The 19014-nt window shown below is 46.9% G+C and overlaps 1 protein-coding gene across 5 annotated transcripts in view; it reads right to left on the bottom strand.

Annotated features, from left to right (window-relative positions):
* Positions 1 to 19014, bottom strand: part of PAX5 (paired box 5) — a 138843-nt gene that overhangs the window by 62292 nt on the left and 57537 nt on the right. For 3 of the 5 annotated variants that reach the window (XM_042023124.1, XM_042023126.1, XM_042023125.1), the window contains exon 7: positions 3954 to 4010. The exons of the other annotated variants lie outside the window; for them this stretch is intronic. In XM_042023124.1, the coding sequence (XP_041879058.1) occupies positions 3954 to 4010 (57 nt within the window). The remainder of the gene's footprint in view (positions 1 to 3953; positions 4011 to 19014) is intronic. 5 annotated transcript variants of the gene reach the window in all.

Raw genomic sequence — 19014 nt, 5'->3', positions numbered from 1 at the left:
TAAATTTACTAATCAAGAGCTTTTTTTTGCCTGTGCAACAGAAAGTAGATGTAATATAGAACTCAAAGATCATTTGTTCAGCTAGTGTTAAAGGCAATGCTCAATTTACACTAGGCTTTTCAACACTCAAACTATTCAATAAGTGGGTCTGTGCCTATCACCGGTGTTCTCTATAAAACCAAAACCGGTTTTGTCTATAAAACCAAAGCCAAACTCATTAATATGTAACAAGGCTTTCCTGAAAGAGGAAAATTTGTAGCTTAACTGCCAAGTGCAAGCTACTTTTTTGCTAGAGAAAAATTTTCATGCCTCTTAACTTCCATACTCTCCACATTTCAGTGTTGGCACTTGAGGGGATATGCACTAATGAGAAGGTGGGAACAGGGTGTCCCGTTTCCCTTTTCTTGAAAATGTTGCATTTCTTCATCATCTCACAGGAAAGAAAAGGTATGTATACATATGTGTTTGCTTAATGGATGCATTTGTAGCTAACCGTTTCAAAATCCAAGTTATTTAAAAATAAATCACCTGACTGTGGTAAGGATGTTGTGTCATTTCCAAAGAATTTCTTAATCTCGTTAACAGAAAGAGGCTATGGTAAACAAGCACAGGTCCTCAGAAATCAGACTGTTTGTGTCCTATAACCCTAAGTGTCTGTAGCTACAGCATTCTACAGCCAATGAGGCCAATCCATGCATCTAGAGGATGTAAATGTACATGGCACAGAACTTATTTTCATTTGCCCTTTTTCAATGATTTCTTATTGTCAGGATCATTCCCACAAATCTGGGAAGTTTTCTTTCAAAGTTCTCCCTTCCCTGCCATCTGCCCTTTATGTTTTAGTCCCTTCTTTGTGAAATGGCAATCGTGCCCATAACAACTGGAGGTTGACTTCAAATGAAGAACTGCAGTGGGAACAGGTAAACTGAAGAGCAGCCACTGTGATGCCAATCCCTAATGAATTCCTCAAGATTAACTCAATGTAGAAGCCGTGCAGAGATGAAGAAATGCAGATGAACCCAGGCTCTCATGGAAGTTTTTTGGAGCAATCAAAACAAAACTCAGAAAAACACTGAATCCCAGACTGGTTTGGACTGGAGGAGGCCTTAAAGGCCAACTTATTCCACCCCCTACCATGGGCAGGGACACCTTCCACTAGACCAGGTTGTTCAAGGCCCCATCCAACTAGGCCTTGAACACTTCCAGGAATGTGACATCGAAATAAGTTAACTTTTTTTTTTTTTTTTAAGGAAGCAAAAGATGATTTGAGTGAATACATCCTTCTCCTTCCTGCAAGTTTCTCTGAGAACCCAGCACACAATCTGGCTCTTGACACTAACTCAGCACTTTGGCCAGGTATATGTGCTGGTGTCTCTGTAGCTCACATCTCACTCAAACATAAGTTAATTTACATGGATAATCCTGTATTAACAGTTCTGTGTAATAAACATATTTTTTCTGCAGACAACACCTGGATGACGCAGGTGTACAGCGTGTCACCTTGAAGGATGCCCCATACAAACCCCTTGCAGATGAGCATGCAAAATACATTTTACCAGGGATCAGCTGCTGGCCGGCCTTGTCAAGCATCTAGCCCATGCATCAGAGTCCTCTGACTTGTCTCCTAGGATCCTACATAACCTTTGCACTGAAGTTGTACTGTTCATTCCTCCTTCAACACCCTCTGTGCCCTCACTTTTGTCACGCCTTCATGGAGCAAGCCCTTTTTGCCTACCACCACTGCCTCAAAGACACGCACATCTCTGACTCCTCCCCACTTCAGTGCCTGGGAGAGGACAGCCCTGGGAACCGCCCTCCTCAGCAGAGAATGCCAGTAATGGCCCCAGCCTTCCTCCTTCCTAGAAGTGTAATCAAAGCTCCTTCTTCTCATTCCTCATCACACCACGATGTATTTCTCTGCCTTCCCACACCATTTCATGTTCTTCTAAGTCTCCAACCCTTCCTTTCCCCTGTGCAGGGTACATGCACATATGGAGACACCGCTAGACTTTTTCTTTTCCCAAAACCCTAATCTGGCCAAACATCAGAGAAACAGTAGCCCTGCAGAGACATCCCATGCAGCTGGTAATGCAAAAGCATGGATGGGCTGGCAGCACAGCAGAGGAAAAACCTGTCCTTGTGTGCTGCTGTTTGGTATTTCTGTATCTCTAGAAGAGCACACACCAATCCCTGGGGAAGGATGCCTGATTTCACCCGTGTTGCTCTATGAAAGCCACAACTGTACCATATCAAGACTCGAAAATCTCTTTGGATCCTCCCGTGGGGTGCTGATCCACCACTCCCAACAGGCAGAGAGTGAATGTGGCTTCCCACTTACAAAGTGAGAGCTGCGCACCTGGAGTTTGGGAGGAAGCACCCAGCTGGAATGGGACCCCTGCCACAGGCTGGGTCACATGAGGGGACTGAGGAAGGAGGTGCACATCCCAGACCACAAACCCAACTGGAACCAGCCTGAGCCTTCAACTGCAATTCTCAGGCATGGGAATGTGTAACTCCATAGCTTGTTTCCCTTCAGGAGTCCAAAGAACTGACACAGGGATAAACAGGACCAGAGTTAAGAGTTTTAGCTGTAATGACCTGGAAGCACTATGCCAATGAGCCAGGAGTAGCCCTCTGAGCTTGGACAAACTGACCAGTTCTAGTGTCAAGCAAGCAGCAACCAGAGTGTAGCATAACCTGGCAAGGGTCACGACCGTGGTACCCTGCGCTCTTCCATGTCACTGCACCATAGTGAGTTGAAGCAATATGCAGTGGCGCAGTCCCAAACCATGAAACAACATCTGCAGACTGGAGGGACTAGAAGCATTACAGTTGCTCAGCACAGTGTAGAGGGAGAGCCCATAGCCAAGCAGCACTGGTAGGAATGAGAAGGCATGAGCTGAAGATGTGCAAAATGGAGATTTGGGGTCCTTCCCTGCTTTTTGTCCCAATAACTTCCTGCATACAGGAGCTGCATGTCTTTCGCAATGGCCCAGCAACTTTTCCCAGAGGTAAGAATAGTGGGACTTTAAGGGATTTTCCAGCTACTTTGCTGTGCCCAGATCCCTCCTTGGAACCACCAGCAGCTGAACACCAGCAGCCACACCAGCAGCCACTGCTTCCAGCACCCAGGCAGAGCAAGTCCAGGCTGAGGGGCAGCCCTTGTGATTGCTGACTTCCCTCTCCTCATGCAGTCCCAGTGGAGGAGTGATCCCACACATTGCATCCACCTCTGCAGTTACAGTTTACACGGCAAAGCAGTGGGGTCACGGCCAGCACTGGGCTGTCCCAGTGGCAGTGACCAGCACTTGTCTGTGGGCAGAAAAGAAACACAAGTGCTGCCAACAGCAAAGTGCTGCAGGGAAGTGATGGTCAACAGAGGCATCTTCTGGCCCCCAAGGAATGGAGACTCAGGGGTGCAGAGCACAGGAGCCTTCACCCTAAAACCAGACCATGGGTGCTGTCTGCAGGACTCCTCACCCCCGTGGAGGGGCCAGGGGACTCTAGAACCCCCTGAAAAAGCAAAAGCCTTGCTGACACTGTGGGCTCACAGTGTTGGGTGTTGAACCACTCATGAGGGGTACAGTGGCATCCCTTCTTCCCGCTCCCCCCAGGCAGATCTCTTCCTTTCAGGCACCCCATCCAGAGAGGAAAGGAAACCCCAGGGGAAGGTAGCGCTCATGGAGCAGCCCCTCACCCCATGCCCCCACTGACACCCTCCTGCTGAACTCTCCTGCCGCCCCTCCCCAAGAGCTTCTCCAGCTGATTGGGGTGGGAGCAGCAGAAGGGATCTCAGACTTGGCTCCTGCACTGGTGAGCTGGCACCACTGCTGGCAAGAAACAGCCCAGAATGACTGTCATGGCCAGGGTCCCTCCTCGTGCAGCAGGAAGCCTGACCTTCTGCTTGGTAGGTGAAAAAGCAAGAGACGGGTGTTCATTACCCTAGAAATTACCTGAAAAATGAGTGCCTGCGGTTGTACCACGCACTGTCTCATCAGCATGGAGCACCACTGCCATAGCATGGAGGAGAGAAAACACAGACATGTGAAACGAGGAATATATAAAAGAGAGAATGAGAAGGACAAACTGAAAGGAGGGGCAAGACCAGATCTCATGTGTTCCCCTGCCCTATCCTACTCTGCTCTGGCTCAGATTTGGCAGATGGGAGCTGGGGGGAGTGACTGCAGTGGTGAGGAGAGGAGTGATCTCCATGCACCTATTGGGAGCAGCACAACTCCTCTTGCAGCAGCAGGGTCTGCACAGTCCCTCCAATTTGACTTCTCTGCAAAGTGCAAACGGGAAGGTTTCTGCACATCCACCTCCATTACAAAAGCTTTATTTCTAACTATTAATCCCCTTGGAGTGGTGGACGTGATAGGCAAATGGAAACAAAAGGTGTGCAGGAGGGTTTCAGAACCATTTTCAAATCTGCTGCACTACAGCAAAGCAGAGAGGCAGACCACTACCACCTTCACCCTGCACTTTTTCTGGTGAAGATGACTGAGCATAATGCACAGAAAAGTCAATCCACCCTATGTGTACAGAAATTTTCTCTCTGATATTTACCTAGGATTTCACCCTAAAGTGTCAGGAGAAGATGGACACACAGTAGGGAACAAGGCCACTCCTTGAAACAGCCTGGTTCTTCAGTGCCAATGTGGGAATCTCAGGGAGCTCCCACAGGTTGGGACGAGCCCTGCAGCAGTGCTGTGACCCATGAGGTGTGAGACAAATATATCCCCTTTCTGCCTCATCCCTTTTGTGGGGCACAGACCTCACTCACAATGCTCCTGAAGAGACTGCACCAAGCAAAAACAGACAAGAGCTGTCTGCTGCACAGGGCAAATGGCCATTAAAATGAGCCAGCTGGGGTCCACTGGGACTTGCACATGTTGCTATTTGCATCTGCTAGATTTTCCAAATCAAAACAGCAGGCAGGCATGAAATAATACCTCCTGTGTTCTCCTGCCACTGGCACAGCCACCCCCAGTCTCAGGATGCTGCTCAGGATCCAGCAGCAGCAGCAAAAGCAGCAGCTCAACAGGAGCTCAGACCATCAGTGCAAGGTGCCAGCTTGGGGCTTCACGGCTTAGACTGCCTCCTCACTGATCATGTGCTTTGCCTTCTCTCCTGACAGAGATGGTGCATCAAGACGTTTCACTGCCAAAAAAGACACTGAGGTCCCTGAGAGGCACAGTGTTGTCACCCAGATCACATCCACCACACCCTCTGCTCACCCCTTATGGCAGCAGCAAGCCAGACCTCACACCAAGTATCTCCAAGTCATCACATCTTAATACTTTAAAATTCATTAATAAATAGAGGCAAAAGTGGCACACGCCAGGCAGGCTGGCTACAGAAACCCGCACCTCAGCCTGACAAAGGGAAGAAATTTGTAACATTAGATATGGTTCGAATAGTTTAATCCAAAGCAGCTCTAAATAATCTCCCCAGGCTTTCTGAAACCCAGCACCTCTTGCAGCTGCACAGGCACCACTGCTGCTCTGCCTGGAATTTCATGGGAATGGAAAATCCAGCCTAACGCCCTTCTCCTCAGCCACTGAGGATACGGGTGGGAAAGGTTCCCAGGAACCTATACGTCAAAGTCTCACCACTGCCACCTGCCAGCCACCCCCCATTTCATAATTTACATGATATTCCCTGCACTGGCTACTGCTGACACCAAAACCAATCCTACTTTGGAGCAAACGTTATTTACACTCCTAATTTGGGCCAAATCCTAGTTTCTCTTTGTTTTCAGACACATTGGGCTCATTGCTGTCTCACAGAATGTGGAAGTTTGATTTCAGTGGTACAACCTTCTTCCCTCAGTTTAAACTGAGTATTTCTGAACCTTCCTTTCACAATACATATATTTTTATAAAAAGTTAACAGCTGTGCTTCATTTTAGCCCAAATCCAATTAGGATTGTACACATCCCCAGACATTCCTTTGAAGGCAGTGAGAATTACCTCGTGCACCCTGCCATGAACACATTTACCCTCATACTTCAAAATAACTGACCTGTTTTTGACCCAGTCTTCACATTATCTGCATATGGGAAACGATACACTACATTTACATTTCCACAGTGCAAATCATAAGTGGGTGCAGCTATTCTCAGATTTTCCAAAGGGACACCCAAATCCAATCTAAATGCCTAGAATTTACCTGTTGTTTTTCTTTTATACATATAAATAGCTGCATTTCCATTCACTCTTTGTTTCTCATTTTCATTTTGTTCTAATATCTGCATGTAAATGTCTGAAAATAGCATCTGTAATTGAAGATTATGAAGTATAGCCAGCTCCTGACAGGCTGCTAAGGAAGATGGATTATCCTCATTTTTCTGTAAATTTTGTCAATTTTGGAATTCATAAGCTATCAACACTGATCAAAATGTGACTGCACAGCTGTGTCAAAGCGGACGGCGCAGCATCAGCGCAGCTCTGAGGAGGACAGCTATCCCCAGCCACTCAGCCAGGGGCACATACTGCAGGAATCCTTCCTGACTGCTTGCGGTATCTACATCCCAATCACATTGCCCCCTCCACCCCTGAAAAAAAAAAAAAATCAAATAAGTAAATCGAAAGTACGCAAATTCTCTGGTGCGCCAATTCAGATCACAAAGCACAATTTATTGCGTGTTCTCTCTTTTTATTTATCCCTAAGTAGTAAACACGATTTCCATTCAGGGGGTTCGTTATGTTCCACTCCTACCAGACAATCACGGCACACTTGAGGCAATTGTTTAGCTTCTTCCTCTCAATTTTCCCATTACTGGGAGTAAGTACTGTTGGGACTCTTTAATAGCCCGACTGCAGCCCATATCAATAACAGATGAGGTTTAATCGTCCAACACAAAAATTATTTAGGCTCAGTAAGGACATTCAATGTCATTTGCATAATGGCATTTCTATCCTGAGCACCTAACCCATCGTGCATAAACAAGGCCCTGGGACCATAAATAATAATAAATCATGACGTCCACACTCCTCTTGCTGTAATAGGAGCCTCTCTATGTAGAAATTATTTCAGCAGGAAACGGGCACTATAATTTTAAAGACATGTGGCATTGCACAGGCCAGTAAATCACACTCATGCACAGTCACACACACACACGTGCCAGTGAGGCTGCCCATAGTGAGCAGCAAAACCCCATGGAGCAGCAGCACAGAACACTGCCCACGCTGGCTGCTGGAAATGTTTTTATTATTGTTTCTTAGTCAGAGGTAGCAGGCTGAACAAAAGCAATGCCTGAGTAGTGTGTGCAGTGCCTGGGCATGTACTCAGTGGACCTGTCAGTCTGCCAAATCCCTGCTGGGCAATCCCTCGTGCCTGCTGTCCTTGATCTCTGGGAAGGTCTCTGATGGGAAGAGAACAGAGACCTGCAGATGCTCAGATAGGTGTTTTCCAAGCAAGCCCTTCATAGGCCACTGCAGTTCCTGATGTCTAGCAAGGGCATAAATGGCCAGTAGACTCTCTCAGAATCCTGAATCATTGAGAATGAAAAGCCTTCTAAGGCCATTGAGTCCAACAGTTAACTCTACACTGCCACCACTAAACTATGTCCTCAAGAGCCATAAACTTCCTCTGGTTTGCAAACAGAAGCCTCCACCAAAAGCCATGGTTAGACCAGCCCAAGGGAGGTAAATGTACACAATGAACTGAGGTGGCTTTCCAGATTTCAGCCTCACCTGGCCACTAACAAGTGCCTGGATGAAAAGAAACAGCAACACCACCACAGTTGCAACCGCCAACCTCTGTTTCTGCTAGGATTTGCTAGTTTCAACATAACATATTTGTCCTCAACAACTCTGACATCTCTCTGTGTAATACAAACATTGCTTTGTCTCTTGCAGGACACAAAATGATAGGATGACTCACCTAAGCATCCACCCACCCTCATCAGCACTGCCCAATCCTGCACAGGCTCTTCCTTTCTGTCCCCATGACAGAGCCTCCCAGTTCAGTTTACTGAGAAAAGCAGAAAGTCCAAACCAGGTTTTGTGGGAGCCTGGTCCCAGTTCCAATGTTGCAACACCGGTGTCTGCTACTGCCCCAACCCCCTCCAACCTCTTCTCTCCAGCCCTCCTCTCTCCAGCACTCCTCCTCCTCCTCCCAGGGCAGCCCTCACTAGCTCCTCTCCCACATTCCCCCCAGACTTACATGGGGTGTTTCTCTTCTTCCCCTCTTTCCTGCCCTCTCCCCAGCAGCAACTGAATTCTCTCAGCAGCCTCCACCATCCTATCTGCAATGCTAAAAAAGGGGGCACCTAATCAAAATAAAGCATGAGACACACAACTGAAATAAAGCGTAACACCGTGGTGGAAAATCAGTTTGCTTTTTGTAAACCCAGAACAGAATTTAGGCTTTTATGCCTCTAATTGCTACAAGATATTGTTAAAATGAGCTGTTTCTCAGGACAGGAACTGGACACTTTCCCTCTCAACACGAACAATTTCATCCAGAGGAGGAGGGAAAAGGTACAATCCTCCATCACGGTGGCTCCTCTGCTTCCACTGAAGCACCAAGCATGAGTGTGCAGAGAAGAAAGCACAACCCTCAGCATGGCCAAGTATTTCCTTGTGGAGAAATACAAATCAGAAATATAAATGCACACTGAGAATGTATGAGGTTGGCACCAATATTGCCAGATCTTCAATCCATCCCGCCGATGGCTTCTGACACTTGGAAAGTCTTGTGCAAATTTTCAAGAACAGTCTGTATTTCTGTAATGCTTTCACATGAACTACCCAAAGGTGTTTCACAAATGCCATCTGAGAATCCTGGTATAGCATGTTTTGTATCATATTATGCATTTTGTACAATAAACTGGTCTCAAAGTGGTGTGCCATGGCAGATTACAAGGGTCCAAGCCTCATGGGTAGCCAAAGCCCCTGCAGTCACTGAACCTACAAGGGCACCAAACCTTTACGCAGCGGAAAACCAGGAGAAAGCTGCAGAGTTTGCTGTTCTGTGGCATGTTGCAAAGTCCAAGCTGAACAAATCCATGTCAACCCACAAACTCCTGTATTTCAAAGCCAAACACCAAGTAACACACATTCTTCATTTTCCAAAAGACTTTTGCTTTTCCTGTTGGTGCCCCTCGAAGCCTGGTGGTCCTGTGGGGGTCAGGAGCCTTCTGCCTTCCATTTTTGGGGTGGAAACTTTCTCTACAATGCTGAATTCCCGATCAAATCCCCAATATGGAACTGATCTTATTTAAAAAAAAAAAAAAAAGGCAAAAACAAACTAAGAAAAAACACATTAAACAAAACCCCCTAACTTTCCAAAGTTTTTCTTTCATTTCTTCACCTGTACCTGAACTAGAATGGTACGGGCCACAATATTTCAGGCCAGTTTTCATTACTGCATGTTTATGGAAAAGCCAGAAATTTTAATGGTCTTTTCCAATCTAAATGACTGTACGGTTCTATGCTAGGGGAGGTAGGAAATATAGGAAAAGGTAGGATATTAGGAAAAAAATGTATTACAGAAAGGTTTGTAAATCACTAGAACAGGCTGCCTGGGGAAGTGGTGGAGTCACCATCCCTGGAAATGTTAAGAAAACATGTGGATATGGTTGAGGACATGGTTTAATGATGAATATGGTAGTGGTGCTGAGCTGATGGTCGGATTTGATCCTAAAGGTCTTTTCCAACCTTAACAATTCTGTGATTCTGTAAGTACAAATGTTGTTTTTCAGAAACTTTATGCAGCACTTTCTGATTACATGTCCTTGGAGGCGCGGAATTAAAGAGGCAGCAGGAACTGGAGAAAGCCTGTGCACTGACAGCAGGCAAAGTGACTGGCTTAGATATTTTAACCAGAGTGTTTTGTCCTGAAAACAAGAAGTGCCAGGATGGGTGCTGGGAATGTGGAGTGGCGGAGATGCCCCTTGCCCTTCATGCATGCTGCAGGCCTGCCTCATGTAGATGGAGGCCCTGGGCAAGAGAACATCAAGGGAGTGATGCAGAGTTTGATGTGACATTCAGTAAGGATCAATAGGCTCAGAACCGCATTCATCTTGTGGCGTAAATCTTGAGCTGTTTTCCCCCTTTGCTAATTACCTGAAGCCCACTGACAACCAAATCTGACCAGCAACAGGTACAGAGTGTGAAGGCTCCAGGACAAGATGTTGGAGACTGAGGCAGGACAGCACTCCCCTCAGGAACAAACATTCTGCTACCTGCCCATGGGGCAGGGAAATGAGCTCCTCACCTTCAGAAATATACCTACAAACACCAGAAATTGTCTGCATATTGGTATAAAAATTAAGCAAAACTGAGACCGGCTGACAAGTCAAGGTACCTATAGGGTGCTGGTTCCAAGAAAAGAGACTCTGTCTGATGGTACCCACAGACTGTTGCTGCTGGAGGCCCTGTACCTCCCTGCTATCATGACAGGCTTGACAGACCCTCTACACAGAAAAATCATCAAAGATGACAGGTTTCAGTGAAACATTTCAGTTTTTATCAAAACATCTTCTATTGGGAAGACAAGTTCAGCCAGGCACACTGGTGTTGTAATACTCACTATTTTGCTGATAGAACTGCAGAAGACACCTGGGCACCACACATGCAATGGAGCATCACCACAAGCAAACAGCATCAGGCAACCAGAAGGGAACCCACCACTAGAATTACCTGAGCACCTCTTCCACACCAAAAGCGTCTCCAGTTCTTATGCCAGAGAGGTATTTGGGATATATTTTCAAAATGTCCTCTCCAGTCACAAGAACCAGAGGAGAACCATTTGAACAAAAACACAGACGTGGGGGCTGTGCCATCAATAAAATCTCCCACTGGTACTGAGCCTCGCAGTTTGACAGTGCCTGAAAATCATTTATCAGGTACATAATCTGATGACAATTTCTTGTGTAACATAATTTAATCCATTACTTAATCCTGTGTTTCAATTATTTAGAGAGGTCCTAGTAACAAGTGAAATACTCCAAGCCTAACAAAGTATCTGACAAGTGCAGTTCTTACGCCTGGCTTCACTCCATAGCTCCTATTCCAGGAAAGCACTCACCACCTCCAGGACCTTGCTCTCCCTCAGCCCTCTGTTCATGACTTATCTGTACAGATTCAGACTTGAGGTCAGCCCTGAGCCTGAAGGGCGTTTTGCAGGAGAAACCCTTGTCTCTCCAATGTTGCCCTTATTTCATTCCATTTTCAGGGTGAAAGGAGCAGAGCTGAAATCATCCCCCTACATGTCAATCTACTCTCTTAGTGCAGGAGTTCCCTCCTTTCAGATTATCTTTTTATTATTATTTTGGAAAATTCTGCTGCAAACAAATTTTAAGCAGTCACTATTCATATGAGCAGAGAAGAATTTTAAATCGGTCCCCTTTGTTTGGAAGTGGCTTAGCTCCACAATTGCGTTTTGTCATCATTCAGACACTGGTGTAGGTTGTTTTGTTCAATGCCATCCTTAAAAAAAAGGGCAACACAAAACTATGGCATTCCTCTGAAAACCCAGCCTCTGCACCAAGCCAATTTCTCAAACTCCTTTGCACTTCATGCCAAACAACTCTCCATCTATCCTCTACACTGGATGAACCAGTGCTACTCTTCCACTCCAACCACACTTCTCATTGTAACCACACAATGGTTTTCCTTAAACACATCATAACAACTGGAATAAATAAAGTGGCTGAGCAGCAAGGTAGTGATATGACCTGGGTTGGAAGGAAGTTTCAGAGGTCTCTCAAAGCATGGCCAGCTATGGAGCCAGGTCAGGCAGCTCCAGGGTTTGTCTAGCTGGGTCTTGAAAATCACCACAGATAGAGATTGCACAACTTTGGACCCTGAAAAGCCTCTCTTGTGTCAGTTCATGCCTCTGTCTGTTGTGTTCCCACTGTGTACCGCCATGAAGAGTTTGGCTCCTTCTGAGATGTTATAGCACATCAAGTTCTTCAAGGGAGCATACTCCTATCTTTGTTAATTATAAGGCGATGGACAGATTTAGAGAAAGCCCACAGAATGAGTGTAAAACAGCAGTGATTTCCAAACTAAGACTGGAAAATGTATTTGAAACTTGTCACAGTCTGTGGGACCCAGACATTTACTGGGGACTAAGTAGAGAAGTCTTGTTCCATTCTTCAAATGCCGGTGCAAGCCCTTCATCTCGAATATAATGTGAGTGGGCCAGGCACTAGTTAAATCAACAGGCAAGTGTGTTTACTCACAGATTTGTCCTTCCTTCTCTTGTGGGGCTAACACAGACCAAAGGAGATTGGTCAGTTTTGATATAACTGGTCAACTAGTGCTGTTACACAACATTGTCTGATATTGGTGAAAGACCTGGTTTATCTCTCTAAACTAAAAAAAAAAGAAATTATTTATTGCGAAACGCACAATAAATGAAGAGATGCAATTACTCAATGCCAGTTCCCAAATTTGAAAGAAATGTGAACACTTCCATCAAGATAACAAGTGGGGAAAGCTTTTCTTAGATTTCCTATCTCTCTATCACACTTAGAAGCCATAGAAAATCTTCTGGTGGAGACCACCTGCTGCCTTTGCAATATGTTGTGTTCTATCTAGTCACTAAGCTCTGGGTGTAAACCTGGTGGAAGGTGCTGAGATGAAATTTGGTAGCTGGAAAAACATTCCCTTCCAGCATTACCCAACAGGAATAGTGCTATGGATGCAATTTCCAAACATTTTCCCCGGGTGTTCACGTTTAGGATTTTTTCCTTTTGTTTCTTTCACTCACGGAATTTTGTCCCATCAGTTGCTAAGAGACAATAACGACCAGTACTTAAGAGGCAAAAGAAACGGCGAATGTGGGGGAAGGGTGCAGCTGGCTACTTTCTTACCTGGGAGTTTTTGTCTTTGGAAGGGCAGAGATACCTCGAGATTTCGGCCAGGGGGTGGGGGGCTGGGTTTAGCTCCTCTCGCTCTGGACATCGGAGGGGAGACAGGCTGTGATCACTGGGGGGGGAATTCGCACCACCATGGGGTTCTTTCTCCTGCTGCCTTCCCCTACCATGAGTGAAGCTCTGCTCGTAAGAGCAGCTGTTGCACTGGGAGCTTATCAACACCCTACCTCACTAGAAAAGGACTCTTCACCATCTTCTCGGGTGCCTCAGGAGAAACCCTGGGATCCCCGAGCTCCTTCCCCCTCCAAGGGAGCCTCTCCTGGCCATGTTCAGGAGCTGGGCTACCACTGCCCAGCCCCACCACTTCTCTGCCACTGCTCCAGGATTTTCACTACACTGTAGCCCTGCACTCCCTGCCTGCTGGGACACCCCGTGGCTCCTGCTACAGCTGCAGAGTTTCTGATACATTTCATTTGCTACTCCGGAATCTGCTCATCCCTGCTGTTCCAGCTGCTGCTCCGAGGTTCCTGCTGCAGCCCATTTTTGCCATCCATCCCATTCGTCATTACCACGTGAGGAAGATGTGAACAAGCTTGCGCCACAGCACCCCCTGCAGCCGCGGGGGAATCATCGCACCAGCCCTGCCCGGCCAGGAGCCACCAGCGCCCCTGGCGGCTGTGTCCGTAACTGCACCAGAGAGGAAAGTGCCTGCGGCCGAGAGAGGCTGGCACTGGGTTCCTGGTTCTGTTTGTTGTTGCTGCCAGTGTTGTTTGCTTGCCTTGTTTTACATATAAATACTAGTGAAGAACTGTAATTCCTTTTCCCATATCTTTGCCTGAAAGCCCCTTAATTTCGAAGTTATAATAATTCAGAGGGAAGGGGGTCATATTTTTTCCATTCCAAGGGAGGTTCCCACCTTCCTTGGCAGGTACATGTCTGTCAAACCAAGACACCAGGCTCTCAGGGAAAAAGCACACCACACTCCTCCTCAGTAGCATCTCAGTCCCTGAGGAGCTTCCAGAGCACAGGAGAGCTGGTCTGCCTTTGCCAGCTGCTGACTGTGCCACATGTCACCAACATTTCCTTCGCATGAGCCTGTGCACAATGTGGGGAGGCTGCCGGGGGAGAAGACATCTCCACATTTTATGCAGAGCAAAGAGAAAAGAGACAAGGACAGAGATGTGGGAGCACAAGCCACAGCAAGGCTGGCCTTTTCTTTATCTTGTGAATTTGTATTTTTACATATAGTCATATTTGAGAGCAGTCAGGAGGAAGAAAAAGGGATGTTTAGAAACAGAAATATAATGCAATTCTCTAAGGAGCTGTCTACCTTGGTGTTTTGGGCTTCCTCCTCTCTGATGGGTCAGAGGGGAGGAGGAGGTGACAAGGGCTTCCATGTGTAGGAAAAGGACTCACACTTGGCAACCCTGGAGCCAAAGGTAGCCCCCCACAGAGAGTCATATGAGTTGGAATGTAGTCCAGCAAAGCCAATGCTCCGACGAGGAGAGAAGCATCATTTGCATCAGCTCCAGCCATCACTGAGGCTTCCCTAACCAAGTATGAAATGCCTGAAATGCCTGGAATGTGTGTGCTATTACTCTTCCCCTGCTTGGTCTCATTGCACTGACTGCCATCACAGCAGGGTGTGTGCAGTGAAACCCCATCTCTCTCCTCTACCAGCAGCTTCTCTTCATCATGGTCATGCTCCCAAGGTGTTGCAGACCCCAGGAAATGCTCCCTGTCACCTTCTGGAAAAGTCTGCAGGAGAAATCCTGACCCCAGGCTGCCCATTACTTCTAGACAAAGTGGAAAAGCTGGTCACCAGCTGCTTCTACAGGGAGGGACCTCTGGGTAGGGGCACTGAGCTGGGGGTGCAGGGTATCCCCATATCTGTGCCAGACAGGAGAGTGGGCAACCCCTGGATTATCCCACCTGCCCTTCTTCCCACCACTCTTGCTTACTCAAAGACCAGCCATTTCAGTACCAGCCCCCTCAGATATCCTCAGCGGCCCCTGAAGGCTGCAGGGCTGCTATTCACAAGGATGATGCTGATGCAGGAAGACGTTTGCTGGATACATGGCTCCTGTCATGCTCCTTCCCCAGGAAACTCTTTGCCTCCACAGCCCCACTGTCACACAGAATACCAGGTGTCATACAACAGTCTGCTGTGACTGTCACCACCCAACACGACATGTCACAACAAGGTGGCATATGCACAGAATTCTGTGCTGTCTTCAGAAGCTCATGCACAAAAAAATGCTCATAAGGAAGGGCAAAGGAGTGGGAACGCAAAGAGGAGATACTGGACAAAGGAGCTGTGTTTTCTGCTGCTATTCTAAAAGAAAAAAGTTGATTTTTAGCAGGAAGAAACACTATGGCAAGTTTCTTTCTCCTTTTTCAATCTAAACCAGAGCAGAGCCAAAGGAGAAGGTGGTGCTTCCCTCTGCATCCCCAGCAGTGCAAAGAAAGGACATAGGGCTCAGAGAAGAGACTCTATCCTGAGGAGGCATCAGCACAAGTGTTGCATGAGAGCATCTGAGACAGACAGTGGAGTTTTATCAGATACTTTTGCAGAATAACCTGATGATGCTGAACTGGAGACAGCAGTTGACAGCATAGCCTTAAGGCTCAAAGTGCTTTGTGCATGGAGCAGCTCCAGAAAAAACACCTCATGTAAGAGATGGGGGTAAGTGCTACTGTCATCTCCCAGAAACTGCTGCAGTGTACCAGTAAAATGCTCCATGTTACAGCTGAGCACTAGTCCTCTCATCTTTTGTTTATCTGTTTGTTTAGTTTCTACTATTATTGAAAGGTTCTACCGGACAAGTAAAAATATTGCCAGCCTGAGATTTCCTTCTGAGCAATCTTTAAAGGACACTCTCTCCATCTCTTTCCATTTTAACAACTGGCTGGCAGAGAGGGCTGCAGTAGGTGTGGGTCCACCTCCACATCACACACATGCACTACCCAGGGTGGGAGCAGCTCATTCCCACCACTCAACCGCCTGACATGGCCTACTGTGGGGACAAGCAGCAAAGCCCAGCAGTCAGGAAAACGACTGCAGCAAGGGGCCAGTGCCACATCCTGCCGACCAGCAGGAGCACAGCTTTTTCCCCTACAGCCCCCGCACAGGACAGGGGTCATGGGTGCCTGTGCTCCCAGCTGCTGTCCCTCCACCATCCTGCCCGCCGGGACCCCACGCCCTTTCCATTCAGCAGGGGTATTGATCTGCTGGCAGCAATGGGCTGGATAATTAGCCAGGAATTAGAGTTTCTATTACAGCCAGGAGGCTGCCCCAGCTGATTTATCACCTGAATAATTTACTGTGATTGAAAGGAAATTAAAATGAACTCCATTTGACAACTGTGCACTTTTATGGGCTTTAGTGAAGACTCAAAAGCCAAATTAATAGCCTGGTGTTGTTTGATAGTCTACTGAGAGTAAATATGGGAAGATTTTTTTGTCTCCTGATGTGCTCTCCTAGGCTGGATTTTAGAGTTGGGTTTTTTTTTTCCATCCCACCAGTAAGGCTACAGCCTGGAACAGGGGAGATTTCAGCAGTAAAAACCAGAGAACTGCCCTTGCTCCCTGCTCCTCTCTGCACTGCAAGCACCCACCCTCTCCTTCTCTTTTCTGCAGGTACAGAGGATTACAGGGTCAGCAGATAAGGGATGAGCAGGTACCGCTTGCTGGCAGCCCCTGGCCCAACCTGGCACCACCATTGGCACCAGCAGCCAGGGCAACCCACCCAGCTGCCGATGAGGGAAGGCACGGGGGTAACACAGCCAACAAAATCATCATGCATCCCACAACCCCTTATCACCACCTCAGTCCCCTGCCACTCTGGCAGAACTGGGGGTGCACTTCACCATGGTTCAGGGTGCTGACCCTGCAGCGCCATGTCTTCCTACCCACCACTGCCTGGACTCCTGCAGAGCTGCCAGAGCAATGCTAGGTTCCGCCTCGCCTCTTCCTTTGTCTTTATTTTTTCTCAATTTCAGTATTTGTGTACATTTATTGAGCTACAGATTATTGTTTCCTTTTCCTTTTAAATTTGCTTTTCATTTAGCACACCCTATAATGCAGCCATTAAGAGCATGCCATGGAATGCTGTTGGGGTTTCAGGAGTTCTCCTTCTGTTTTCTTTTTCTCTTAAAGAATTTTCTCCATACATATTGCCAGGGGGACAAATTACTAGGTGCTTAAGAAAAACAAAATACCTGGCCACAGAAGGAGGGGTCCATCTGGCTACTCTCTTTCACCTGGGTTTGTGAGCTGTTAGTTCCTGGCATTTGGACGGAGAGAGAGGCTGGAAGGAATTCGTCATCACTGGGGACTTCTGCTTTTTCGGCTGCCTTCCAGAGAAATCCCGGGATTCCCAAGGCTGCCTTCCCCTGCCCCGCTGGGAGCCGGGCTGTGGCCACCCTGCCCCCGCCGTTGCTTCGAGCCTTCGCTACTCTGTAGCTCTGCTCGCCCTGCCTGCCCAGACCTCGAGGGGTTCCCACCACAGTTCCAGAGTTTTAATACATCTCGTTTGCCGCCTGGGATTTGTGCTCGTCCCTGCCGTTCCAGCTTGCCGTTCCCAAGGGTCCGGCCGGACATGGGGATCGGCTGCCCAGGGGTTTGTGAAGCCTTTGTTCCATCCCTTCCCGGGATCCCAGGCCACCAGTGCCGCGTGCTCCCCGAGCTCGCTCCAGAGCGCCCCCTGCAGTCGGGGGGGAACCAGCGCCCCTGCCGGCTGCGAGCGGAACTGCACCCGAGGGGAAAGGGCCCGACAGCCGAGAAGGCTGGCACTGGGTTTGTGATTGTTTGCTGTTACTGCCATAGTTATTGTTGTTTGTTTGACTTGTTATACACATATAGATACATATTAGTAAAGAACTGTTATTCCTATTCCTTATATCTTTGCCTAAAAGCCCCTTAATTTCAAAATTATAATAATTCAGAGGGAAGGGGGTTGCAATTTTTTTTCTTCCATTTCAAGGGAGACTCCTACCTTCCTTGGCAGACATCTGTCTTTCAAACCAAGACAAATGCTCAAATAATTTCTGCAAGTGGCAGATTGAGAAAAGATTTGGTTATTCAAACTAACCATAATTTAGCTCCATCATTTTCACTGTTTCTGGACAACATGAAATTTTGGGAAGACACAAATACTAGCTCTGTATTTCTTATTATAAGTGTCAGGGTATTTTCAGATGCTCAACAGCCTCTGTCTACCCAAAGGTTTCCCAAGAAAAAACATATTTCTCGCTCTCTAGGGACCAGGACCCAGCATATGGTCCTGCAGTTCATAGAATCATTCATTACAAGGTTTGGGTTGGGAGCGATCTTAAACATCATCTTGTTTCAGCCCCCTTGCCACAGGCAGAAACACCTTTTGGCAGATTGATTCCTTCCTTCTGCTTCTCCAGTAATGCACTTGGGGAGTGAGTCCACTTAAAACACAAATGGGTTGTACTTTCTGGCTTTACTAGAATTTTCTGTTATTCCTGAAGATCAAACTCCAGTACTGTAAAGAGGGATTGTCTATCTCACTCCTCTCAGAAGTTGCATTCGAGCTGCTCCTAGCAAACAAACCCCAAGATTCCTCTTTCAAAGCTGGAGCATACTTAGGCAGAAAGCAAAACTTGACAATTTTCAAAAGAAGTTTATGCCCCTCTCTTGGTCAATTCAGATAATTTCTTTGATGCAACTCTCTCTGAATCAGATTTCAACTTCATGCAATTCTTCCACTTTTTCCAAATCATAAGTAACTTTCTGGGGATTCCTTGGCTATCCAAATTCCATTAGTTACCCAAATTCCATCTGCCTGTGCTTATCTCCAGATCCACATTTACTTGCAATCCATGTCATGAATACCTGTGTTACTACATGTTTGCCAGGTTACTGGTTTCTGTATGAGCCCAGATTATCTATATTTTATCCAGAAATCAATCTGAGAACAGATATTCTGTTTACTTCTAGCAAAAAGCAATGGGAAAGCACCAGCAAGGACCTGGGTATTATTTACTATTAGCAGCAAGCAGTTCTCTTCTAAGCTGGTGACCTACATAGTGTTGAATCTGGTCACATCGTGTTATGCCTCATTATGGCCCTGATCTAAAGTTTATTGAAGTCAATAGAAATATTCCTCTTGGCTTCAATGAGTATTCGATTGGACCCATGTGTGAAGCTGAAAG

This window comes from Corvus kubaryi, unplaced genomic scaffold, assembly GCF_017639235.1.
Source record: "Corvus kubaryi isolate FWS band 111438036 unplaced genomic scaffold, C.kubaryi_AGA036_p1.0 37236, whole genome shotgun sequence".
In the NCBI taxonomy this organism is placed as follows: Eukaryota; Metazoa; Chordata; class Aves; order Passeriformes; family Corvidae; genus Corvus; species Corvus kubaryi.
This window is presented reverse-complemented; position numbering and strand designations above follow the sequence as displayed.